The sequence below is a fragment of the Rhinatrema bivittatum genome, chromosome 7, assembly GCF_901001135.1.
Source record: "Rhinatrema bivittatum chromosome 7, aRhiBiv1.1, whole genome shotgun sequence".
In the NCBI taxonomy this organism is placed as follows: domain Eukaryota; kingdom Metazoa; phylum Chordata; class Amphibia; order Gymnophiona; family Rhinatrematidae; genus Rhinatrema; species Rhinatrema bivittatum.
Window position 1 is genome coordinate 304,461,652 of NC_042621.1, and position 27,722 is coordinate 304,489,373.

Consider the following 27,722-nt stretch of genomic DNA (forward strand, 5'->3'; position numbering starts at 1 on the left):
GTCCAGATACCGCACTAGAAGTCTCTTGACATCCAAATGATGGAAGAGCAATATTCCTTGGCATCCTTGAGTTTATCTAGGGATGGTAACGAAATGGACTGGTTCAAATGAAACTCAGATACTACCTTGGGCAAGAAGGATGGAACAGTACACGTAGCTGTAACACCACTTGAGTCATCTGGAGGAATAGTTCCCGGCAGATAATGCCTGCAGTTCAAAGTTGCGACGTGTCGCGCATATAGCCACCAGAAACATCGTTTTCAAGGTCAATAAATACAAGAAAAGTCTGTGCAGCAGTCTAAAGGAAGGACCTTCCAAAAAATCCAGTACTAAATTAAGATTCCATAAAGGAACCAGCAACCATAAGGGAGGTCGAAGGTGCTTCACTCCCTTAAGGAAACAGGTCGTGTCAGATTAAACTGACAGGGAGGCCCCATTCACCTCACCCCTGAAACAGGAGAGCACCACTATCTGTACCTTCAAGGAGTTAAGAGCCAAACCTTTATTCAAGCCATCCTGCAAAAGTTCTTTGCACCAAGCCTCAAATACTTGCCAGACCCATGCAAACGCTAGGGACCTGGGGAACTTCCAAGCACGGAGTAAGGTGACAATTACCACTGCAGAATATCCCCGCTTCATGAGGCGAGAGCCAAACCGTAAAACAGAATCAAGTCATATCTTCGTGAAGGACCGGTCCCTGCTACCACAGGCCCCTGTGCAGTGGGAGGCGCAGGGAGTTCTCCACCAGGAATCTCTGCATGTCTGCATACCACAGACACCTGGGCCAATCTGGAGCTACTGGTAGGATTAGCCCCATGTGGTGGTTTATTCTGCGAATGACCCTGCCCAGCAGGGGCCATGGAGGGAAGGCATATAACAACGCGTCTTCCGGCCAGATCTGGACAGTGTCTATTCCCAGGGATCCCGGATCTCTTCTGCGACTGAAGAATAGAGGAACCTTAGTATTGAGATGCTGCCAGCAGGTCGACTGACGGAAGGGCCCCATCAATCTATCATCAGCTGAAATGCTTTGACAACAACCCCCACCTCTCCTGGGTCCAGACTCTCCTTGCTTAGAAAGTCTGATCAGACAGTGTCTTTTCCTGCGATGTGGGAGGCTGGGATCATCTGTAGATGTACTTCTGCTCACTCCATTAGGAGGTCTATCTCCTGTGACACCAGTTGACTTTGTTCCTCCCTGGCAGTTGTTGTAGGCTACCATCGTTGCATTTTCCGACATTACGCAGACCACTTGGTCCTGGAGTCTGTGGCTGAACTGTAAACACAGACGACTGATGTTCCAGAAGGCCTCTTCTTCCATCCAACATCCTTGGGTTGTCAGCTACTGACAGTGAGCTCCCCAGCCCCAGAGATTCATCTGTCATGAGAACCAGCCAGTTCAGGGTGGACAGGGAGACACCCCTGTTCAGATGCACTTCTTGCAACCACTACTGAAGGCAGGAACAGACTTCCATCGGTAAGTGGAGACGAACCACATAGTATTGGGACTATGGGTTCCAATGTGATAAAGAGCGTTAAGTGGATGCATGTGCACCCTTACCCATGGAACTACTTCCAGTGTGCCGCCATCAAACTGAGGTCTTGGGGATAGTTCCACACCGTCGGGCATACAATGTCCACCAACTGATACACTTGATACATCAACTTCTGTATTCATGTGGTCGGAAGGAAGACCTTGCCCCGCCTGGTGTTGAACCGGACTCCCAGATACTCCAAGGACTAGGAAGGCTTGAGGCTGCTCTTGGTAAGGTTTACTACCCAACCGAGTTTCTGTAACAAGGAGATCACCCTGTTGGTCACCAGGAGGCTCTCTTCCATGGACTTCACCTAGATCACCCAATTGTCCAAGTATGGGTGCACCAGGATCCCATCTTTTCTCAATGCTGTCACCACAGCCACCATAATGTTGGAAAAAGTTCTGGGGGTGGTGGCTAAACCAAAGGGCAGCGCCCGAAACTGATAGTGATGACTCAGCACCGCAAAGCAGTCTTCCTGTCTGACTGGAATATGTAGATAGGCCTCGGATAGGTCTAGGGAGGTTAGGAACTCTCCCAGTTGTATGGCCATTATCACGAATCGCAAGATTTCCATGCGAGAGTCACTCGCAAGTGTCGGTTGACACTCTTGAGGAACAGGATGGGGTGAAAGGAACTTTTCCTTCTTGTGTTTGACAAAATAGATGGAACACCCCCTCATTTTCCTGGAGCATAGGTAGTGGGATGAGCCTTCATCCTGAGGAGTCTTAGAAGTGTAATCTCCACTTCCTGCTTCTTGTGCTGGGAGTGGCAAACAGACATGATGAATACATTCCAAGGAGTACTGTGGAATTCCACTGCATATCTTTCTTGTATTACTTCCAGTACCCATTTGTCCGAAGTAATCCTGAACCACCGTTGGTAAAAGAGACAGTCGACCCCCTATCTGTTCATCGTGAAGGTGGGTCGGTAAAATTTCATTGGGGGGGGGGGGGGGGGGGGGGCGAGACAAGCCTGAACCCGAACCTGCTTCTCTCCTGGGCTGCCGAGTACAAAAGGTCTGGGACCTCCCAAAGGGTGAAGACCTCTGAATTGTCAAATTTCTGTAGGGGCGAAAATGCTGGGAACCCCTGGCACAGCCCCTGATAGGCGAAGGGCGCTGTAGTTGCTTCCTCTTATCTTCCAGTATCCAGGGAACTGGAGATTCACCCCATTTACTGGCCAGCTTTTCCAACTCGCTCCCAAATAGGAGTGATCATTTAAAGGGCATCTTTGTAAGATTAGCTTTGGAGGTTGCGTGTGCCATCTAGTTCCGCAGCCATAGCGGTTGTCTGGCTGTCACCACTGTGGCTACTCCTCTGGCCGAAGTACTGACTAAATCAGAGCCTGCATCTGCTAAAAAGGTGGCAGCAGGTTCCATAAACGTTCTGGAATTCACCCCCGAGTCGTCAATCTCCTAAGAGAGAAGCAGACACGAATGAGCCATCAGGGCGCAACAAGAAGTGATCTGTAAGGTCACTGCTACAGCGTCAAAGGCTTATTTAAGGATAGACTCGATCCATCTGTCATGTGCATCTTTTAAGGCTGCTCCTCCCTCCATTGGGATAGTAGTTTGCTTAGAGATGGCACAGAGCAGTGCGTCCACCTTAGGGAAATGCAAATGTTCTCTTACCACTGGGTCCAGAGCATATAGAGCTTCCAACACCCTGCCCCCTTTAAAACCTGCTTCTGGGGCATCCCAATCCAGATCAAACTCCTGGATGGCATCCATCACTGGAAAGTAGCAGGAGGCTTTCCACAGGGAAACCAGAATGGGATTCTTCTTTGGTTCAGTCATAGAATCTGCCCCAGGGACTCCAAGGTCTGGGAAGCCAAGGCCAGCAATTCGTCCTAAGGAAAGAACTGTAACATGGTCCGATCTGTTCCACCCCAGTGGGGGGGGGGGGGGGGGTTTCCCCATCTTCCAGGAATCTGGATCCTCTTCGTCCTTGCCATTTGGTTCCCTGCCAGAGATACCCTTGGTAAGGCAAGGTATACCCCGGGGTCTGCCGGTAGGAATGGGAGACGGAGGGGTCACTGGCTGAGGTTCCGTCTGGACAGGGTCAAGTGAGGCAGTAGACGCTGCCTGTAAGGCGGCTTGTAGCCCCTGGAAAAACACCAAGGAAAAGGCAGCCAGGTCTATGCCTAAGCCAGGAGGTACAGGGGTGTGACCAGTTCAGCGTACTTCCAGTTAAGATAGTGACCAACCCATCATCCAAATGGGTGGAGCCTGGCTTAGCAAAGTCCAAGGAGGCAAATTGTCCATGGGCTTCCTCACAGGCCGATGTAGTATGGTGTGCTGGCCGCAGCGCACAGCTCAAAGCACAGTTGGATGCACATTTTGGACATGTGGCCATAACCCTCAATGCAAAGTGGGGTTTAGCGTGTCCAAAATACGCACCTACCCGCCCAGATAACGCTCATCACATGTAAATTCATGTTGATGAACGCTATTATGTATTCCCCTTAATGCAGAGGTAGTTGGGCACTCTTTTGGCTCACACTTAAAATTTTGTGTGTACAAATTTCAATTGTCCGGGCTGGGTGCAGCGAGGCACACGCATAGCCTGTGCGCACAACTCTTCCTGTATCACGCGCTTTAAAAGTTTTGCGCGTAGGAACACGCCAGACGTTACGAGCACAGCGCGTGCACAGAGCCAACGCACTACACGTACTGATGTCCTATGGAGGGCAATATGGCATGCACACAAATGCGTTCATGAACACCCCTACAAGGCCACCTTTCACCCCCCCACACACACACACACCAAGCTTACTCATCTCACCTCCACTAAATCGCAGGGCCTGCAATCTGGAACTCTAAGCCCACTGATCTACAACAAGAACTCTGCCCAAAAAAATTCAAACAAAAACTGAAGACGTGGCTATTTAAACATGCTTTCACTTGAGCTCCCTCCCCCTCTCTTCTCCTGCTCTCTGCCTTCTAGGCCCCATTACATGTCTATAGGCTCCTGTATCCCTCCTCCTCCCCTCTTTTATACACAACCATTAGACTCCCTCTACAACTTTACCTTTGGTAAACCCCAGTATCGCCCTTTGTTCCTTAAGCAAGTCATTATTTGATATTCCTCCTCACCTTCTCTTTTTTCCTTCCCCTTCCCTCTGTTTACCCCCCTTTTCCTTAAGATACCTTTTACCTCTACTCCTTTCTCAATTCCCCCCTTTCCCCTATGACCCCCATATGTTAGCATCTCATTTATTATTCCCCCCCCACCATTTCGCAAAACACCCCTCACTATCAGGCCGATACAGTACAGTGCGCTCCGGTGGAGCGCACTGTTAACCTGCGTTTGGACACGCGTTTGACGCGCTAGTAAGGGGTAATAGCGAGTTGAAAACGCGTGTGCAACACCCCCCCCCCCCCCCGAGACCAATAGCACCCGCAACATGCAAATGCATGTTGATTGCCCTATTAGGTATTCCCGCGCGATTCAGAAAGTAAAATGTGCAGCCAAGCCGCACATTTTACTTTCAGAAATTAGCGCCAGGAAAGTGCACAGAAAAGCAGTAAAAACTGGTTTTCAGTAAACCATCCAACTTAATATGGCGATATTAAGTCGGAGGTCCCAAAAGTTAAAAATAATTAAAAGTAAAAAAATAATTTTAAATAAAAAAATTTTAAATCAGACCGCGGCTCGTGGGTTGAAAACCGGACGCTCAATTTTGCTGGCGTCCGGTTTCTGAACCCAGAGAACCGACGCCGGCAAAATTGAGCGTCGGCTGTCAAACTCGCTGACAGCCGCCGCTCCTGTCAAAAAAGAGGCGCTAGGGATGCGCTAGTGTCCCTAGCGCCTCTTTTTACCGCGGGCCCTAATTTGAATTTTTATTTTTTAGTGAATCGTGCGCACAGGATAATGGCCTGTGCGTGCGCCGGGAGACTCCCGCAAATTTTTTTTACTGTATCGGCCTGTATGTTAGTTGAAGGTAAAATGTTCATGTATTAAAGTTAAAATGTTATGTATTGAAGTTAACTTGCATTTTAATCCACTTCCTCCCCCCCTTTTCTCCCATTGCATCCCCCCTCCTTATGTTTTGAAGTTATAATATTCCTCTTAAAGCCTTTACGCTGCATTTACTGTTTTACTGTTTTATGTGAACTGATATGTTCACAATGAATGTCGGTCTAGAAAAACCTCACAAATAAATAAAAATGGCGCCACCGTGGCCTATCACGCAGTGTGCCGGTCAAATCTACAGCGGGGTCTAGCCCACCGGGGACTGCTCAACCCAGCAGAAGTGGGAACATCGGTGGTACAGCACGGAGACTGAGGGGAGTCCTATCAAAATTCTCTCTAATCGTCTCTGAATTGGGAGGTACATCTTCCTCTTTTTTTTTTAAACGTACTTGGGCTCAGCTCTTACCAGCTGAGTACAGAAATGGTCTCCGGCTGCGGGGAGAGAGGGCTTTGGCCATCACTGCTGCGCTCAGCTTCCTGCACCTGCTGCCTTTCAGCTGCCTATAGCGCAAAGTTCATGCCGGGAATCGGCTACCGGACCAAGGCACACCTCTGAGGGATCTCAGAAATCGTCTCAGGAATTCTCAACTGGGGGGAGGGACCTTTAGGTATCACCATCGGAGAGCGGGGCTCAATTTCCTTCAATTTAGAATGTAGAATTTCTCCTTCAAAAAAGTATAGCAATCCCCATAGGGAGAGATCCATCCACCATCTGCTGGAGACAGAGAATACTGGAGAGCTGAGGTCACTGCAGGGGTATATGTACGGTGACATCAGCTTTGCAATCGGTCTCTATCTGCTGGCAGGGGAACATAACCTATTGGTCCTGAGTCCATCTGGCTACATGCTAGCAAATTGATAATTTTATCACAATTTAAAGTCAGTCTATCCAGGGACTCTACATAATGCTTCAATTGTAAGTAGGCAAAAAGTAATCCTTGTCGAGATCATTGTTTCTTTAACTTCTGACACAGTAATATACTTCCTCCTTCAGCAGTCAACTGTAGGGTCTCTGCCTTACTTCTTTCTCTGCCCAAATTTGAAAAGCTTTAACTTGGTCTTCTGGTGTGAACTTGGTATTCCCACTAATTGAGAGGAATTGGTTAACCCCTGATTTCTCTGCAGACTGTTTCCACAAATAATTGTATTTATTTATTTATTTATTGTTTTTGTTATACCGAGTTTCATGACAGGCATCACATCAACCCGGTTTACAATTAACAAAGTGTGAAAGCATAACGTAGCGTAGTAAACAATATTCTCAATAAAAACCTTGAACTTTAAATACAGGGAATCAGAAAAAGGATGTGAGAAAGTTACAATAAAACAGGGAAAAATTAACTTGGAACTGGAAGAGGGGAGAGAAAAGAACAGAGCAATATTTACATTTCAGCCAATTAAAGTAAAAAAGTAACAAGATGAGTAAATAAGACTATGCGAATAAATGTGGCTGTACATCACTGTGAGATGGAACATACGTAACCAGAAGGTTAAGTATGACACAGAATATGAATAAATATGACACAGAATTTAGATCCAATTGTGCTGTTGCGTGAAGGTTTTATTCAGGGCTTGGAAATGCTTTTTTGAAAAGCCAAGTTTTTAGTCTTTTCCTAAATGTTAGAGAGCATGGCTCCTGTCTCAAATCTGGTGGGTTAGAGTTCCAGAGAGCTGGACCTGCTGAAGAGAAGGCTCTGAGACTCAAGGATTTATGTTGGAAGGTTTTGGCCTTTGGAATTTGGAGTGACTCTTTGTAGTATTCTCTGATGGGTCTGACGGAAGTGTATTTTTTAAGTGGTATTTGTAGGTCGATTTGCGTGTGTTGGTTGATAGTTTTGTATATGATATTGATGGTTTTGTACATGATTCTATAATGGATTGGTAGCCAATGGAGGTTTTTGAGGATAGGGGAAATGTGGTCGATTTTCCTGGAATTTGTGAGGACTCTGGCTGCAGAGTTCTGAACCATTTGTAGAGGTTTAGTATGAGAGGCTGGGAGGCCTAGTAGTAACGAGTTGCAATAATCTAGTTTGGAAAAGATTATTGCTTGCAAGATTGTTCTAAAGTCCTGAGCGTGGAAGAGTGGTTTAATTCTTTTCAGAATATGCAATTTGTAGAAGCAATCCTTTGTGGTTTGATTAATGAATGGTTTGAGGTTGAGACGATTGTCTAGTATGGCTCCTAGATCTCTTACATGGGCTGTTTGAAGGAGTGAGGGTGGTTTTGGAAGTATGTTATTGTTTTCCGGTGATATGAGCAGGAATTCTGTTTTCGAAGCATTGAGCACAAGATTTAGACTGTTGAGGAGAAGTTTAATTTCTAATAAGCAAGTGTCCCAGTATTCCATTGTTTTTGAGATTGATTCTTTTATGGGGATCACGATCTGTACGTCGTCTGCGAAAAGGAAGTGTTTCAGGCTTAATTTTGTAAGTAATTGACATAGTGGTAGCAGGTAGACATTGAAGAGTGTGGGTGAAAGTGATGAACCTTGTGGCACTCCTCTATTAGAAGGGTGGTATTGGGATTCTTTATTATGAATTTTGACTCTATATCCTCTGTTTCCTAGAAATGTTTTGAACCAGTTTAATGTGGCACCTGTTAAACCAATGTTTGCCAGTTGTTTTAGAAGGAGACACTCTCCTTCTAAAACAATGTTGAGACACTCACGCTACTATGAACAGACAGTGGTAATTTATCAAATTTGAATGCAGCACATACCCAGCATGCAAAGGATTTTCAATTGCTGCCTTTCTAAATATGTACATGATGTATGTTAATACAGGCACATTTGCAATACTCACCTGATTATTTTTTAAAATACTCGGCTGAATTCTAGGTTTCTAACCACTCCACAGAACTTTAAAAGCAAACTATCTAGAGTTTTTGCCTTTTCTAAAAAGCCGTATTGGAATTTGAAGCATATAGAGAATCATTTTGTAGAGATTAACCTTGATAGCCAAAGACAGTGAGAAAAATGGCCGGTGTTACAGTTTAGTTTTAGAATAACCAAAGCCAGCGGACACATCAGTTTTGCATGGTTGTTTTGGATCATTCGGTTGCATGATTCCTTAAGATGTGAAGGAGTCATTAGCTCATTTTATTTGAAACCCTTCTTCACATAATTTTTTTTTAAACTTCTCTGGAATGACCAAGGATTCAAATTTATCCAAATTTAATTTAAATCCTAACCATTCTCCAAATGTACTTATACCATCTGACAATGTAAATGAACAGTCTGTTGCTCTACATTCTATCGATACCAGATATTTCTGAATATTATTGTATATATTTACCTGTATACCCAGTTTTTCCTGCCTTGTTCTCTAGCTTCTTGTTTTAACTTAATAACCAACCTCATCTCCTTATATACGTTTAACCTCTTTTCCGAGATACCCCTTCAGAAATGTTGTAATTCGTAAAATTGTACCTAGTTAATCTGTATTCAGCCCTGTGCTACAGTTCTTGTTCTATGTAAAGCTTCGCCTGTTGTTGCGGCGACTTTGTTTTGTGTTTCATGTAAACCGATACGATGTGCAAATGGATGTCGGTATATAAAAATGCTAAATAAATAAATTAAAGCCAACAAGTTCTTTGGGTTGATGTACAAGACCAGTATAGCACCAAAGGACTACTACCCAACCTTACCCCCCTCTCATCCCGGACCATCCTGAACAGATGTTTCAGGAAAAGGAGGAAGAAAGGGGGGTGGGGGGTGGGGAGGGGATGAAAGCAGGCAACTGTCTAGTACCCCCTACCAGACTAACTTCAGGAAATCTTCCTCTGTCCCCAACTTCTACAGCACCTGGAATAAATGGCCTCACTCCACTCAATCCAATGCTTTTTCAGCATCAAAGCTAATACAGATTGGACATTAATTCTTTTATATTTCTCCATAACCACTATAATAGGCCTAATGTGTTGGTTAATGGGGAGTGCTAACAAAACCAGCCTATTCAAATCCAGTTTCTCTGCCATTATCTTAGCTAGCAACTTTATGTTAAGAACATAAGAACATGCCATACTGGGTCAGACCAAGGGTCCATCAAGCCCAGCATCCTGTTTCCAACAGTGGCCAATCCAGGCCATAAGAACCTGGCAAGTACCCAAAAACTAAGTCTATCCCATGTTACCATTGCTAATGGCAGTGGCTATTCTCTAAGTGAACTTAATAGCAGGTAATTGACTTCTCCTCCAAGAACTTATCCAATCCTTTTTTAAACACAGCTATACTAATTGCACTAACCACATCCTCTGGCAACAAATTCCAGAGTTTAATAGTGCGTTGAGTAAAAAAGAACTTTCTCCGATTAGTTTTAAATGTGCCCCATGCTAACTTCATGGAGTCCCCCTAGTCTTTCTACTATCCGAAAGAGTAAATAACCGATTCACATCTACCCGTTCTAGACCTCTCATGATTTTAAACACCTCTATCATATCCCCCCTCAGTCGTCTCTTCTCCAAGCTGAAAAGTCCTAACCTCTTTAGCCTTTCCTCATAGGGGAGCTGTTCCATTCCCCTATTTTGGTAGCCCTTCTCTGTACCTTCTCCATCGCAATTATATCTTTTTTGAGATGCGGCGACCAGAATTGTACACAGTATTCAAGGTGTGGTCTCATCATGGAGCGATACAGAGGCATTATGACATTTTCCGTTTTATTCACCAATCCCTTTCTAATAATTCCTAACATTCTGTTTGCTTTTTTGACTGCTGCAGCACACTGAGCCGACGATTTCAATGTGTTATCCACTATGACACCTAGATCTCTTTCTTGGGTTGTAGCACCTAATATGGAACCTAATATTGTGTAACTATAGCGTGGGTTATTTTTCCCTATATGCATCACCTTGCACTTATCCACATTAAATTTCATCTGCCATTTGGATGCCCAATTTTCCAGTCTCACAAGGTCTTCCTGCAATTTATCACAATCTGCTTGTGATTTAACTACTCTGAACAATTTTGTGTCATCTGCAAATTTGATTATCTCACTCGTCGTATTTCTTTCCAGATCATTTATAAATATATTGAAAAGTAAGGGTCCCAATACAGATCCCTGAGGCACTCCACTGTCCACTCCCTTCCACTGAGAAAATTGCCCATTGTTAAAGTTTATCAGCGAAATAGACTTATATGCATCCAGAATCTTGGGATCCCAACCAGCCTTAATGTTTTCAGAAGTGCCAGAAGTAGGTCTTAACAGAAGAATCTGATCAATTTCTTTGATTTGGTGACCAGAGAGCTGGATCAAGGGACAGTGTACTTGGATTTCAGTTAAGGCCTTTGAATAGGTTCTGCATAGGGCACTTACAGAGCACCCTTGGTATGGACTGAAGGGCTGGCTGAGCAGTAAATGCAGTTTACTCCAAGGAGGGGAGCATTACTAGTGGTGGGGCACAGGGATCAGTCCTTAAACTGGTTCTTTTCAACATTTTCATAAGACACATTGCAGAACGATTAAGTGCATGCACCACACACCTGCTGCCTCAGGGGGCAGATGCAGGAGAAGGGGAAGGCAGGGAACAGAGCTCCCGGGGCCAACTTCTCAGAAATCTAGAACCTCCCCTTCATAGACAAGATCATGGAGAAATTGGTGAACACCAGACTCTCAAACTACATTGAAGAAAACAACCTCCTATTCCCATCGCAATACGGATTTCGCAAAACACTAAGCACGGAATCCCTCCTCATCTCCTTAACAGATTACCTCATTCTAGGCCTTGACAAAGGACAAGCCTTCTTACTGATCCTACTGGACCTTTCTTCAGCTTTCGACACCGTTAACCATTCCCTACTCATTAAACAGCTGGCCTCCATAGGTATCTCAGGCTCAGCACTCTCTTGGTTCATGTCCTTCCTCAGCAACAGAGGATACAAGGTAAAGTTACAGAACAAAGAATCCACACAACATCCTTCATCAGTAGGAGTCCCACAAGGCTCTTCCCTGTCTCCTACTTTATTTAACATTTACCTCTTACCGTTATGCCAACTTCTCACCGACCTCAACCTCAAACATTTCCTTTACGCTGATGATATCCAGGTCCTGATCCCCATTAAGGATTCCCTTACAAAAACGCTAGCTTACTGGAACACCTGCCTTCAAAAAATTCAACTCCTCCTCACCAACCTTAAGCTAGTACTTAATTCCAGCAAAACTGAACTCCTGCTCATCACCTCTGAGAACAGCACCATCACCTCGACACAGCAAGGCACAACAACAACAATTACACAAGTAAGAGACCTAGGAGTCTTAATTGACAATCACCTGAATTTCAAAGCCACTATCAACAAAACCACTAAAGACTGTTTCTACCAACTACAAGTACTGAAACGAATTAGACCTCTTTTCCATGCCCAAGATTTCAGAACCATTCTGCAAGCTATCATATTTTCTAAATTAGACTATTGTAACACCATCCTACTTGGCCTTCCCGCTTCATACACCAAACCGCTCCAAATGGTACAAAATACAGCTGCTCGAATACTGACAAATTCTAGGAGAAGGGATCACATAACCCCCATCGGCTACCCATACACTTTAGAATAATATACAAGGCCATTCTTACTACATACAAAAATATCCACCTACTGGCTCCCATCGACCTACAAATCCCTCTCCAACTACATAATTCGTCAAGACCGACAAGAGAGGCATACAAAGGATCGCTACAGGTACCACCGCCTAAATCTACCAGACACAACACGCTAAGAAATCGGGCTTTCTCCACAGCCATTCCACCAATATGGAACTCCATCCCCACAAACCTCAGACTGGAAACATGCATCTCAACCTTCAAAAAAAGACTAAAGACATGGATATTCATACAAGCATTCCCGGACTCCAACTGATTTAGCTCATCCACGCCACTCCTTATCTCCGCCCACACTATAATCAATTATCTCCACTATCGTTTTTACATGTTTGAATTATAATCTGTCCTTTCTCTTCCTCCCCGCCAAGTTTTAATTACCCTGTTATATGTAACTGCTTTTTCCGCACCACTGTTTTAGTTTATGTTTCACGATGCACCCTTGTTTTATGTGAACCAGCATGATGTGACTGCGATCTCGAATGCCGGTATATAAAAACCTGAAATAAAAAAATAAATATAAATAAACTATTACTGGCATTTCTATCTGCCACAGCCCAGAATACGGTCCCCTTCCTTTCCTAGCATTTCAAATTATCCAAAAGGGCTAGAATTGCGCCTCCGCCTGCCTTGACGATTTGAAATGTCCTATGTGGCTCTAACCTCGAAAAAGTGGAGGATCCCTGCTCTATATCCTTAACCAAACATCTTCAGCACTTCTCCAAAAAGGAGCTCCTAAGCCAAAGCAAATGCTGGGCTGCAACCAGCATGGTCATTGCTTCTCACAGAAGCCCAGACTAAATCATGAGGTGTCCCACAGGAAGGTCACACCACTTCAAGCTGGGCCATCCCCTGCAGACCCACCAAACCTGGCATTCCATTGTGGAGTTGCTGAGCCCAGCACAGACACATACTGGATACACAACCAAAGGCCGCAGCCGGAAATACCAGACTTAATACCATGAAGGATTGTTTGAGGAGAATTTCAATCTTCTGCTGCTGAGTATCCTTCAGTCTCTCCCCTTTCTTCTAGCTGAAGAGCATAGATTTTACTCATTGCCTTTCCAATTTTTGATTTTGTCTCCAGAGAATCCTACTCCACTGCAATCAACTCCCTTCATGCCCACCATGAATCAGGTTGCCAGTTACCTTGCTTTCTTCTGCTGATCCTCTAGCCAGGTCTAAGACTTCCAGAGCACTAATAATGAGGGAAAACAACTCTTCCTCTCAAAAAATGCCCAGTGCTATGGAATCTTCCTCTTGCTTGGATGAAAGCTTGCCCCCTCCTACACAGGGATCGCTGTGAAGTGCCCAGGGAGGAAGACCTTTCTTCTTTTAGCTCCCACACCTCATCATCCCACCGAGAGTGCTTCCTCACCATGCCAACTCCACCCAGATCTGAGAAGGAGCCCTGCCACATGCAACAAAAGCCTGGGGTAGCAGCACCACTAACCCTAAGGAGAAGACAGAGGTAGAAGCAGCTAAGGCAGTAAGAAAGGACCCAGAATTCCCCTGAATAGGAGCTCCACCATGCCCTAGCCCTCCCCCGAGGTAACAGGGGGTAAGTTTGGAGGCCCAATTTCAACCACATCACATGACTAAAATGGCCACTATCCCTGCCGAGGGAAAAATAACGCTGGTGGGATCGGTGGACTGACTGGGTGCTGCTGTGGAAACAGGCTCTGGTGCTAGATTCCTGGCTTCCCTTTCCTCCTCAAAGCACAAGTGGCGATGGCCACTACAGTTGGGTGCTTGGTGACATAGGCGGCAGAAACTGCAAGCGCCACCGCACTTCCTGCAGTTGTCAGTCTGGACATGCTCTCTCCTCTCCAGTCCCCTGTACTCACGGAGGAACAGGCCATCAACCACAAGTTTCTGCCAGGCAGCCACTTGATGCTACTTTGCCTTTTCTGTCTTTCTTTTTAAACTTTATTAGCTGTGAATATACCAGCAGCTCCAAGCCAGAGAAGGCAGAGGAACAGGGAGATTTATGAGAGGACGAGAGCCAGCAGTCCTGTCTGTGTCCAAGAGGCCCTAGCCAATCATTTCCTGTATGCTCCCTATCAAGAGCTACTCCACTGGGGGAGGAACAGACCTATGGCCTATCACTCCAGCAGTCTGATTCCTTCTGCGCCTGACACTTGGATTGTGCACACCTATCATCGGCTGGAGACAGATCAGCACAGGACCGAATACAGGGTGACAGCAGCAAATCGGCTGCAGAGGAGCATGACCCTCTGGTGGGATAAGGAACAGTGGTTTTCAGTCTGGAGTAAGCAGAAGTACAGAGTCAGCTAAAGTCTTCTCTCTACCACTGACCTATGACAAAGTCTTTTCTCTGAAAATGTCCAAGCATCAGAAATGAGCCTTCACATCATCCATCCTGAAGGTGGTTTTATGTGTGTTTTTGTGCTCTACCTAAGACCAGTTATACAGGAAACACGTGATCCCTACAGATGCAACATGATGCACTAAGGCAAGCTTTGAAAAAAGAAACCCACAGGACTAAAGGTTAATTCTATAAGTAGTTTATTTATCACTGAAGGAAAAAACAGCAGCAACATCCTGTGTTGGCTTCAATAAGACAAAATAGGAAAGTGCTAAACATTACTACATCCTCAAATTGAAGTCAACATAGGCATTACTACAAAATACTTATTTGAAAGAGTGCACTTACTTCTAAACACCTCCACATCCAATTATTTCTGGAATTCCTCCAAAACCTGCCGCGTTTTAAATACATCCTCGTATAAATGTTTGAAAAGCATGAATTACCCAGGAAGAGGAAAAAAAAAAAAGTTAGGCAATCGAAATCACTCAGCAGCTGTGCTGCAAAGAACTGCTCCATCTTTTTTTTGTAGGCAGTGAGGAAGAGGAGGAATGTCTGGTTAGTGGCAAGCTCACATGTGTCAGCCCTCAGTAGCCAACTCATTTCTGCAGCCCATGACAGCTGCTTTTACCTTTCAAGAATGGCAGAACAGAGTGGGTTGGGTAACCCCCCCCCATAATCTTCACAAACCGGCTGGTTGCACACGCTTCCACCTTCTTTCATACGGAGACTACAGAACCAATCGAAGCCATTTATTCAATGTGACACTCTCAAGCACCTCCATGGCCACTCCTTGGGCAGGACTTTTTTATAGAACATGGCCAGTGGGCACCAGTCGTCTCATTGGGTTCCACATTCAAGAAATACATGTGTCATGGGCAGAGGAGTAAACGTTCTGCAAACAAAAGCCACAAGTCTATTCCAAAGCTTGTAACTGGCTGTTTTGGAATATTGCCAAATGAGAAACCAAAAACACAAGGTACAGAAATCAAACCACAAAACATTTTGCTCTTTGATTTGAAAATGCACTGAATTGGTGTCCTGTAGAATGCAGCCAAGTGGCCTGGTTTGCATTATTAGAGGTCATTTTTGGTTCCTTAGACCCTAACCCGGTTACAAGCTGCATTTAGCAAAAGGCACCCTTACTAAACTCAAATTCTCCCTCCAGTACAGACTCCTCCAGACCTTGCCTGGTCACTGTACCCTCGCCATAGTCTGGAGGAAAGAGCAGAGCATCACCTTATTCATGCATATGGCTACATATATGGCCGCGCTCTATTACAAATATCTGCGTATGGCTCCTTAAGGAATTCCCGAGTGCTGAGCTGCTAGAACAGTGATGTGTGCGCTGAACGGGCCCCTGAGGTTCAACATCCCATTTAATTCCGTCTCCTCAGAGAGGATGCTCCGTCAATTTCAAAGGATGGTGGGAGACCTCACAGACTGCACTGAGATCTAATTTAAATGTATCCCATCGCTTGGCTGTGAAAGTTTACGGTTTGGTTTTTTTTTTCCCCCGTGCATGATCAATCTACAGAGCAGTAACAGGTTTCATTTTCAGATTGTGGTGAAACATTGGTTAAAAGGAGGTAAAATTTTTAACAATTGATAAGCCCACATATAATAATAATAATTCCTTATATCTGATCAGAAATTGCCAGAGGCTGTGTTTAGGAGCATTTCCTCTGGATTCACCGCCTGACAGTGGTCCAGCCTTCCTCGTCCATCTCGTTCTTTGTGCGGCGAGGGAGCTCTTTCTCTTTGTCCGTGCGCCACGCCCCTCGCTCCTCTTCTCGCTCACCGTCTCGCTCTCTTGGCGGTGGCGGAGCTCGCCGTGGAGTATCCACGCCGTCCTTGCGGTCTTCTTTTTCCTCACCCCGCCGCCAGCAGCTTGCTGAAAAAGAAATGAAGAGATCAAAAACGGCACCAGGTCGCCGCCGACAGTAAAGTACCAAAAAGATGTAACCTGCAGACCACCCGCAGGAAGCCTAAGAACTTGGGCGCTTTTTTTCTGTAAATGTTTTTCTTCGCAGCTTCAATTAAAAAAAAGAGAGTCCCAAGTCCAGGTCCTAGAGTCAGGCTGGAAGCTCACCTACCAAGTTATGTTCCAGCACACCTGTATTACACAACTATCCACCCACAAAGGCCAGCTAGGAGTGATCCTCTGATGGCGAGCACGGTTTCTATTAACATAGGGTATATTACCACCCTTGCACTGCCTTGTGAACCAACAAACCTCTCCTCTGATGCGGCAGTAACTGGACAGTAGTACTGTCCATGCTGCAATGGAAAACACCCAAGACAGAATACCTTGCTCATGACGAACACCTCTAATTTCACCGGCGTAAAGCAAGAGTCACTTACCTGTAACAGGTGTTCTCCTAGGACAGCAGGATGTTGGTCCTCGCATGTGGGTGACATCATCAGATGGAGCCCGGCATGGAAAACCTTGACTGGCACACTGAGCATGCCCAGCATGCCCCTGTTCGCATATCCATGCGGGCTCCCTCTTCAGTCTCGTAACACAGAATTCACGAGCGAAAACTAAAAACAAAACGCAGGAGAGCCCAACTCCGCGGGGTGGCGGGCGGGTTTCCTGAGGACTAACATCCTGCTGTCCAAGGAGAACACCTGTTACAGGTAAGCAACTCTGCTTTCTCCTAGGACAAGCAGGATGGCAGTCCTCACATATGGATGAATACCAAGCTACAGGCTAATCCCGGATACACCAATGGCCAACAGCACCAGACTGGGTGCTAACGGGCACAAGAAACTATGGCACCAACACCGCGTTTAGGTCCCAGAACACAACGGGAGGCGGATTCAACTGAAGTAGATCCTGCATAAACCAACCTATGGGCTGCACAGAGATGGACGTAGCAGCAGCACCCTGATGGCACTCAGGTGTACCCTGACTGAATTGGTTTTCAACCCAGCCTCTGAGATGTGCCACAGATAGGCCAGCAACTTCAGAGTGGGACAAGTGAATGGATCCAAGCTATGACCCTCGCACCAGACGGAGAACCTCTTCCACTTCAGTCTAAGATTTCCTGGAACCTACCAGTACCTGAGACACGCTATCAGAGAGGTCAAGGGACCGCAGGGCTAGCCTCTCAACATCCAGGCCGTCAAAGTTAATGACCTGATGTTCGGATGGCGTAGTCTGCCCCGATCCTGCATAATCAGATTGGGGGAGGTCCTGCAGGAGCAGGAACCAGACCTGTCTGGGCCAATAAGGAGCCACGAGGATCATGGTCCCCTTGTCCTGCTGGAACTTCAAGAGAGTCTTCATTACCAGCAGAAGCGGAGGATACGCGTACAGAAGACCCTTGCCCCAATGGCAGGCAAAAGCATCCAAGGCTGGTAGTCTGTCTGTCCTGAACAGGGAGCAGAAGTGACTCACGTTGTTACAAGGAACGCAGAGAGGTCCATGTCCAGGGTTTGCCACAGGCAGAAGATCCGGTCTGCTACTACTGGATCCAATGCCCACTCGTGCGGTTGGATTGCTCAACTCAGGCGGCTGGCAACCACATTCTCTATTCCTGCTAGGTACATTGCCCTTAGGAACTTGCCCTGGGACAGAGCCACGGCCCATATCTGCACCGTCTCTTGACAGAGGAGGAAGAAACCAGTGCCCCCCTGTTTATGTACCACATTGCAACCTGATTGTCTGGATCAGGACCGCTTTGTGGGACAAGTGATCCTGAAATGCCCAAAGAGCATAGCGGATTGCCTAAAGCTCCAGGAAGTTGATCTGGTATTGAGATTCCTGAGCTGACCAGCGACCCTGTGTGTGGAAGCTGTCCACTGGGGTGAAGAACCTGAAACAGGACCCCCTGTGGCGGAAGAACTTGAAACAGGACCCCCTGCTCCAGATTGGAAAGATCCTCCCACCAAGACAGGGAGACCTGGAGAGGCTGCGTAATGCAGACATGTGCATTGAGGTCCTGGGTCGCTTGCGTCCACTAAGACTGCAGCATCCACTGCGCTCTGCACATGCACAGTGGGGCGCCAAGGGGGTGACATGGACAGATGCTGCCGTGTGACCCAGAAGACGAAGTAAAAGGCGAGCCGAAACCTGCCGGCATCAGCGAACTCGCAAGGGATGACAGGGCAAGTTCTCAATCATGGGGCAGAAGCGCCCTGGCTTGCGCTGTGTCCTATCTGGCCCAGATGAACTCCAGGCTGGCGATGGGTTGAGATGGGACTTGGGGTATTTTATGACAAACCCCAGAGACTACAGCACCCTGATGGTCAGGCAGAGCACACCCTGAGTGGAATCCTTGACCAGCCAGTCATCTAAGTAGGGGAACACGTGCACCCCCTGGTGGCGGAGGTGCGCCCCGCCACTGCCAGGCACTTGTTGCCAAATGGCAACACACTGTACTGGAAGTGTTGCCTGCCCACAACGAATTGGAGATACTTCCTGTAACCAGGGAAGATCTCGATGTGGGCATAGGCATTTTTTTTTTTTTTTTAAGTGAAAGGAGCACAGCCAGTCTCCTCTTTGCAGGAGTGGGATCACGGTGCCCAAAGAGACCATCTTGAACTTATCTCTTTGGAGAAACTTGTTCCAAGGCTCTTAGACCAAGAATAGGGCAGAGGCCCCCTGTTCTCTTTGGTATCAGGAAATAATGAGAGTAGAACCTGCAGCCTCGCTGGCGCAGAGGAACAGGCTCGACCGCTGCAGCTGTTAGAAGGGGGGAGAGCTCTGTCAAAAGTATTTCCTGATGAGAGGACGAGGCCCACAATGGCACAATGACATAGGGGTGAGTCCGTGGGGACATCTCTGAAGTTTAGCTAGTACCCTTGGCTAACAATGGAAAGAACCCACTGGGTTCAAGGGAGCGCGGGGTCAGTGGTCCACAAAAAGAAGCCGCCTGCCCCCAACTGGAGAGCAGGGCACCGAGGGTATGGCAGTCTGGCTCATGTTCCCCCACTCCCAGTCAAAATATCGCAGTGGGGTTCTGCTGGGTGCTGGCTGAGACCTGGGGGCCCACTGTTGTCTGGAGCGACCCCAGAGGTCACATGTGGTGTGCGGGCCCTCGAGGTAGGAGGGTAATAGTTCCTCTGGTGATAGAAGGACTTCCTAGAGCTCTGTCACAAGGATTTTCTGACAGAGGATGGTGGGTCAGAAGTGCTGGCCAAAATGTGCTGAAGGGACTCATGGTGGTCTTTCAAATGGCCACTGCACCCTGACCTTACCTCTAAAGAGATTCTACCCCATGCAGAGCAGATCTGCCAGCTTCCGTGCCTCGAAGATCCGAGGCACGGAACCAGGCAATCCTGCAGAAGCCAATGCCCGCTGCAACTACTCTGGCCGCTGCCTCAAAACATTGTAGGTAGATCTCACCTTGTGTTTACCTGCCTCCAGACCCTGCTATACCACCGCTGAAAAGGTGTTGAGGCAGGTGCTCTGACAGTTCCTGGACTTGCTTCCACAAGTTCTGGGTGTACTGGGACATATATGGCGGTGTTATTTTTGACGATTCCGAATGACGGTATGTAAAAGTCGTTAAATAAATAAAATAAATATACAGCTGGTAAGAGGCAACCCAGGCGAAGAGCATAGCGCCCAGGTAGACATTCCTACCCAGGGTATCCAACGTCCTATGCTCTCGACCTGGAGGAGCAGAGGCATGGGTGCGGGAGCGCTTGGCTTCCTTGAGGGTGGACTCCACCACAACAGATTGATGGGGGAGATGGCGCCTCTCACACCCTAATGCTTGTTACACTAAATAAATTGTGTCTGCCTTCCGATTGACCAAAGGAACGGTCACGGAGTGTTCCCAGATCCTGAGGAGTAACTCCTTGAAGATGTCATGGACTGGGTCTGCCACTATTTCCTTTGGGGCAACCACAAACTGGAGGACTTCCAGCATTTTGTGCCAGGCATCTTCCTCAGTGAGGAACTGAAATGGGATGGCCTCCGCCATCAACTGGTCAAAGCCTGCAAAGGAAAGTCATCCGGAAGAGACCTAGGCCTCTCATACAGTAGAGACAGGTCCAAGAGAAGGTCGCCTGAGTCATCTAAAGAGGACTCGGAGGTATCATTTCCCTCGGATCATATAGGGCCTCCACCCTGCTAAGGTCCTCTGGGGGCTGACATGGAGGGTTCCCTGCCCAAGCCTCTTGATTTGGGCACCAAGAACCCTGATGGACCAGGACTGGAATCAGGGAGTCGCAGCTGTGGAACTAGCAACTCCATAAGTGCCGGCCGCATTGGCACTTCCTCCTCAGAGGACCCGTGATGTGTGCCTGAGCTTGAGATCAACATGGAGACAGCAACTGTCCCAGAATCCTCTGCTATCTTAGCCTTTTTGGCTGTGTGAACTTTAAATGCCCTACTGAGCCTAACCTGGAAGAATTCCAAGGACACCTGGACAGCAGTTGAAGCTGGTGACAATTTTGATGGAAATTGCTCCGGAGGAGGGCACTGGTGGCCGCTGGGGCACCAATGGAACCCTGGGCACCAGTTTCATCAGTGGTACATCCAAAAGGAAGTCTAGATGCTCGAGCAGGGGTGCCAAGAGAGATAGCGCAGGCTCTGGCATCGGCATGGAAACCGGTGTTGATGGTGATGCAATACCCTGCAGGGCCCGTAGCACTGCTAGCTGAAGCAGGAGGGGGAGGCATCACCAGAGCTGCCTCCTTGGAGCCCCAAGGAGGCTCGGTGCCCAGCATCGACATACCGGTGGGGAACGCCTGGGATTCCCGGGTCTTATAGAGGCCGAGGCCTCCTCTCCACAGGGTTGCTTCGGTACTGTTACGGCAGCCGCCAGTGCTGCACCTGTCCTAGTGCCATGTAGAGATGGCGACTGCTGATACTTATGGGACTTCCCTCGATGGTCAGTCCGGTCCTTCCCTGGCGCCAAGGAAGGCGAAGATCCCGATGTCTTGGAATGCGAGGACACTGGAGATGACCTATCTCCGGCCCCGAGAGAGTCCCAACAGAGGAATGGAAAGGGATGGCGTATCTAATGGCTCCCCGCAGCCACCCAGTGTTGACACCTCCCGACTACGGAGTAGATGGTCCCAAAAAGCTTTTCCATCTTATCCAGCCATGCGCGACAGCTTTTGGGGCAAAGCGCGCAAACCCGGTTGTCGTGAGATGCCCCCAACCAGAGGATACAAACTTCATGCAGATCAGTGATAGATATGGTCTGCGGGCATCATCTAAAACCTCATGACGCCATAAAAACAGCCATTGAGCAGTTGATGACCGGCAGCCACCGGAAAGCGACACACTGGGAATCAACTGTAACAAGGGAGAAATTGAACTACCATGTCACGGGAAGGATACCAACCAGTGAAAGAGGGACCCAGTGCATAACAGCTGAAAATCGGCCAGGGAAAAACTTTGAAGGACACATGACGCGATGAGCCAGAACAGATGTGTCTGAGCTGGCTCTGCATACCATACTTCCCTATCTATAAAATATCTCTGGCATCCTTTCTTATAACTCATTAATTTCTACATTGTCACAGCAGCATATCTCTATAGACAAATATATATGCAGAGATCTCCATGGATTATGCCCTTGAAAGAAGGGAGAAAGGAAAAAGATAAGCAGACAGGTGCTGCAGAAAATCCGAGCACTCCAATAGCACCCAGCACCTCTGCAACTGATATCACAGCAGCAGTAGTTGCAGCTCTGGATAGTAGATTCACCTCCCTCTCAGAACAGTTAGCAGAACTTAAATCTGCAATCACAGAATGGGGAAGAGGTTGGATGTGATGGAAGGCAGAATATCGGTCCTGGAAGATGACTCGGGGGCCCCTAATGGGTAAAATGATGAAACTGGTGGAGAAGCAAGAAGAAAGGATAGAGGATTTAGAAAATCGATTGAGGAGAACCATCCGGTTAATAGGAATACCAGGAAATATTGAGGACAGCAACTTAGCTCGATTTCTGGAAAAATGGCTACGTGAAGCACTAAACCTCCCCGAGCTCAATGGCATGCTGGAAACAGAGTTCATTGGCTGGATAGTTGGAAGGAAGTCGAGAAGCAAGGCCTCACATCGCTATTGCAAAATTTTGCAATTGGTCCCACAAACAGCTTCTTCAATCTTATTGCAAATCTCGAGAGCTAGTATACAAAGAAGGAGTGGTCAGAATTTTTCAAGATTACTCCTCCAGGTTAGCCATGAAACAAAGAATTTTATTTTATTTATTTATTTAACTTCTTTTACTATACCGACACTCAAGACCAGGTCTTATCGTACCGGTTTACATTAGAACAAGGGGAAAAATCAATTAACGTATAAGTGGAAAAGAGAAGTTACATTAAAACAGGGAGAGTAAAAACATGGATGTCGGAAGATAGGACAGAATTAAGTAATTGAACAATAAGTTAACAAAATTACAAACTATAAATTAACATAAAACAATAAATTAATAATACAGAAAACATGGATTATAATCAGCGGAAATATACATGGAAATATATATATATGGAATATATACAGCTGGAATATACATGTTATGTCAGATGGGAGGAGTGGCGGGGGTGAGGGAAAAGGGTGGGTTGAGGTTGCGAGTGGAAAAGGGAAAAAGTGAAAAAAGTTTGGGAGTGCGGGGAGGGAGAAGGGTGGGTTGGAGGGTGAGAGAGAGTTGGTTAATATGGAATCCTTCAACGATAGGCTTGTGTGAACAGCCAGGTTTTAAGTTTTTTTCTGAAGGTTAAATGGCATTGTTCCTGGCGTAAGTCTTGAGGAAGCGAATTCCAATGTAGGGGACCTGCTGTTGAAAAAGCTCGCTTTAACCCAATCTGCTCTGCACTGGCGAAGAAGCAGGTGAATTTTATGCTGCAATAACCAGAGAGACTGAGTATGGTATCAGAACAAAACAATCATTTGAACTGCAAGAAGCAAAGATTTTCTAACTTATTTGGTGCAGTCACCTATGAAATGCCTACTGGTGATGTCGTCAAGGTTTTTGAATACCGATCAGTTAACTTGAAAATACGGCAAATAGGTCTATTGTTAATAGCCTTAACGTTCCTGAAATAAAGTTGGAATTGTTGCATTTGGACAGGGGAGGCAGAAAGCGCAAGCGTCCAGTGACATCACTGAGTTTCTCCCTTATTTATTCCACAGTCGGCACCTCGTGGAGAGCACAGCTTTTGCTCCTGAGTTACAGCACTGGAGCGCAGCAGTTTTTATTTGTCAAAGCAGCGTTGGACTAAAGCTTTGCTACTTAAACACCTCAGTTTGTAAGAGACATTCTCCATCCGGAGTCATGACAGAGTCGGCCCCTGTACCAGATGTCCATTTATTCTTTTATTTTTCTTCCCGGCCTTTTGGCCGGGTTAAGTGGCACCTAAGTTTTAGTGCCAGAAACAGTATGAACATTTTGGTTTGAATTGTTACTTAGGATGCTAATGCAGGGTTTTTTGTTTTGTTTTTTTTCCTTTTAACGGGGGGGACGGTATCTAAATGCATCTAAAGCGTGCCTCATGCTTGCCAGGGGCAGGCTGAACTGCAGATGGAGGGGAAAGGTGGAGATTGGGTGGGGGGAGGAGAGCATTTTCTTATTTCATGGGTACTTCTTAACCAGTACGCATCTCGGCAAATGCTGGGCAAAAGGAAAGGGGTGAAGTGCGTGATTTGGCGCTTAACATTCTCTAGAAAGTGTAGTGGTCGCGCACCAAGGGATGGCTCATTATTTGCAAACAGTGATGGAACATGTAAATTCTCTTCTTTTGGGAAGTGGGTCCTGGAGGGACATTTTCTACTCATCTGATTGGCAGTCTCTATTTCATTTTGATTCTATATCAAAGGCAGATAAAGAGTTATTTCTTGGAATGTCAATGGGCTAGGTTCCCCTATCAAGAGAAGAAGTTTTACAAGTTTTGAACCATTATGTTTCGGTGGCGTGCTTACAGGAAACTCACCTTTCCTTGCCAGAGAGTAAAACTATGATGGGATTGGGTGGGAGGATGTTATTTTTCTGCAGCCATCGATACAGAAAAATGTTTGAGGAAAAAGTGATTCAAGACCATGGAGGGTGGTTTGTTATCTTTGTTAGCAAACTGAATGGGCAATGGGTCACATTGTGTAGCTTGTACACTCCAAATTAATATAATCATAACATTTGTGTGGTATTTCGGCATTTTTATGAGCAACTATATTCCTCTGAAGACATGCCAAACACGCAAATAGAGGAAGATAGCGTTTTTCAAAATTTGGTTTTACCTCAATTATCGGAACAGTTGGGCTACTTGAATAGGCCTATTCAAGCATGGGAAATTTCCCAAGTCATCAAGGGTAGTAAATCCTGCAACACACCAGGACCAGATTGTTGAGTGCACAGGTTTCTGTCTCCATGGAGAATTATTTCAGGAGGGCTCTACAAGATGGGTTTTTCCCTCACATTTTCACAAAGCCCAGATAACAGTACTAGCCAAACCCAGCCTTGTACCTACCCATATCACTTTTAAATTGTGATTTAAAAATCTTAACGAAAGTGCTGGCAGATTGTCTTAGCCGGGTCACTCCTTCCATCATTTCAAACAATCAGGAGGGCTTGATAAAATGTAGAGCAGCGTGCTCCCATATTGTTAAAACTAATAACAGCAATGTCAGTGTAAGACTAAGGATATCCCAGCAGTCGCAAAAGGGTTTGACTCGGAAAAAGCCTTTGATAGGTTTCCCTGCCATGTTTATTTTTGGTATTGGGCTGCTTCGGCTTTAGAGGCTCTTTCTTACAATATATTAATCTTTTATATCGTTCTCCCTATTCCATTATTATTGTCAATGGATATAAATCAGCTGAATTTCAATTGCAAAGGAGTCAGACAGGATTGCCCTCTATCCCCTTTATTTTATATCCTATCCATTGACCCATTGTTATGGAAAATTGATGCTGAAAGTACTATAAAAGGATTTGGGGAGGAAGAGTATACATTCAAAATAGTGGCCTTTGCTGACAATGTCCTAGTTTTCTCACAACACCCAAGGAATCCTCGGAAAGGGTCCTTCAACTCCAGACTCAATTTGGGGCTTTTGCGGGAATAAAAATGAATACGGACAAGTCAGAAGTACTGGACATCTCAGGTACACTAAAGACCACACGGGTTGGTGAGATGAGGTATTTAGGGATCAGAATTACAGGGGATATTAGTAGAAGATATGAAGTAAATGTTCAATTCTTGTTGAAAATGGCAAGATCTCCCCATCTCACGGGTAGCACACAACGAGTGGAAATGATGGAAGTGCCTCAGAGGCTATATGTATTGTAGATGTTACCCATTTCATTGCAGAGGAGAGACCACAAGGAGATACAAAAAGCATTTTGGACTTTTATATGGAAAGGTAAGAGACCACGGATTCCTTTGCAGACACTAACAGGTCCTACTGAGCGTGGGGGCTTAAAGTGCCCAAATATGCAACTTTATAACTTAGCATGGATGCTATGGCACATATTTGATGGGATTTGAAACTTCTAAATTCTCCCCACAGGCCATGTTACAATCTTGGCTAGGCCCATTCTCACTGAACTCTTTGATTCAAGTTCCCACAACAGATATTCCAGTAGAGCTTTAAGGGCATTTATTTGTGGGGTCCTGTCACTCGGCTTGGGCATATCTATGCAAAACATTACTATAAAGGAATATCCTTTCCACACTTATCAATGCGGAGTAACCCGCAATTTGTGCCAGGAATGATCAATCCGATCTTTCGGAGTTGGTGTGAGAAAGGCCTTAAGTATTTGCATCAATTTTTTAGGTCGGACCTTAATACGCTGATGAGTTTCCAAGATTTACAATCCAAATTTCAGGTGTCTTCTGAAGAATTTTACGCATTCCTACAAGTGTGACACTATATTCCAATATTCTTAAGAATTACCCGCATTTTGGTTTGGTTGGGCCCCTTAAAGTATTAATGGGGGCAGAAAAGATTCACCATCCTGCGCTAAACTCATGCGCAGACTGACGCACATTTCACAGGAAAATGTACTTGTCTCTATTTTTAACAAATGGACTGGCTGGTCTGAACTTACTTTGACATTCCAGAAATTTCAATCTTGTTTCTTTTTTTTTTTTTTTTAGTATAAACAATTTTTATTAATTTTTCCAGCAAAAAAGTACAGACAGTGAGGGGGATGTGGTTCTTATCCCCCTCACAAAGAACTGTGACAACAACATAAAGTACCATATAGTTTCCTGTTTCCCCCCCCCCCATCACCACAAAGGTTAAATTAAGTCACTAGTAGTTGTTGAGATGGGTACCGCAATGGGCTCCCGCCAGCTAGCTGATGAAGAATCAGTCATTCATTACCAAACTGCGCGCTCGCCGGGGAAGCTGCTGTAAGTAAGAGTCCCATGTGGAGAGAATCTGCGTCTTCGCTGCAGTGATTCTTGGGATGCCAGATTTTCCATGGTCATCAAAGAATGAAAAATGAGTCCTCCAAATCCAAAAAGAGGGAGAGTCCGCTGACCTCCATACCAACAAAATCACTTTTTTCCCCACTAAACACGCTTTCTGCAATAGTAGACGTGCACCAGGATCTCTAATTCTAATAAGGGACACACACCCAAAAAGAAATCACAGAGGAGAAAATGGAAGATGAACATCCAATATATCCTCCAGGAAATTGGCAACCCTGCACCAAAAGCGACTGATGACAGGGCACGACCAAAAGATATGGGAAAGGGTACCCCCTCACCTGCTTACAGCGAGGACAGGCAGCCGAGGCCGTTATGGTCAGTTGTTTGGCCCTTAAAGGTGATATGTAGACATAAGAACATAAGAAAATGCCATACTGGGTCAGACCAAGGATCCATCAAGCCCAGCATCCTGTTTCCAACAGTGGCCAAAACCAGGCCACAAGAACCTGGCAATTACCCAAACACTAAGAAGATCCCATGCTACTGATGCAATTAATAGCAGTGGCTATTCCCTAAGTAAACTTGATTAATAGCCGTTAATGGACTTCTCCAAGAACTTATCCAAACCTTTTTTGAACCCAGCTACACTAACTGCACTAACCACATCCTCTGGCAACAAATTCCAGAGTTTTATTATGCATTGAGTGAAAAAGAAATTTCTCCGATTAGTCTTAAATGTGCTACTTGCTAACTTCATGGAATGCCCCATAGTCCTTCTATTATCTGAAAGAGTAAATTTATGAACACAAAACGCCTCTATCTTTCAAATACAGACCCCCCTTCCAACTCAACTCCCTCAAACAAGAATTGAGTAAACAACTCACAAACCTAGATTTATCCAACATCCAGAATGCTACCCAGTCCTGGTTCAGTCTCACAAAACAAACTGCTAACATAAAT

At 45.9% G+C, this 27,722-nt stretch overlaps 1 protein-coding gene across 3 annotated transcripts in view; it reads right to left on the reverse strand.

Moving 5' to 3' along the window:
* Positions 1 to 14,612: 14,612 nt before the first annotated feature.
* EIF3A (eukaryotic translation initiation factor 3 subunit A) overlaps positions 14,613 to 27,722 on the reverse strand; it is a 197,926-nt gene continuing 184,816 nt past the window's right edge. For all 3 annotated transcript variants that reach the window (XM_029610506.1, XM_029610505.1, XM_029610504.1), the window contains one exon: positions 14,613 to 16,323. In XM_029610506.1, the coding sequence (XP_029466366.1) occupies positions 16,121 to 16,323 (203 nt within the window). In that variant the 3' untranslated portion in view covers positions 14,613 to 16,120. The remainder of the gene's footprint in view (positions 16,324 to 27,722) is intronic.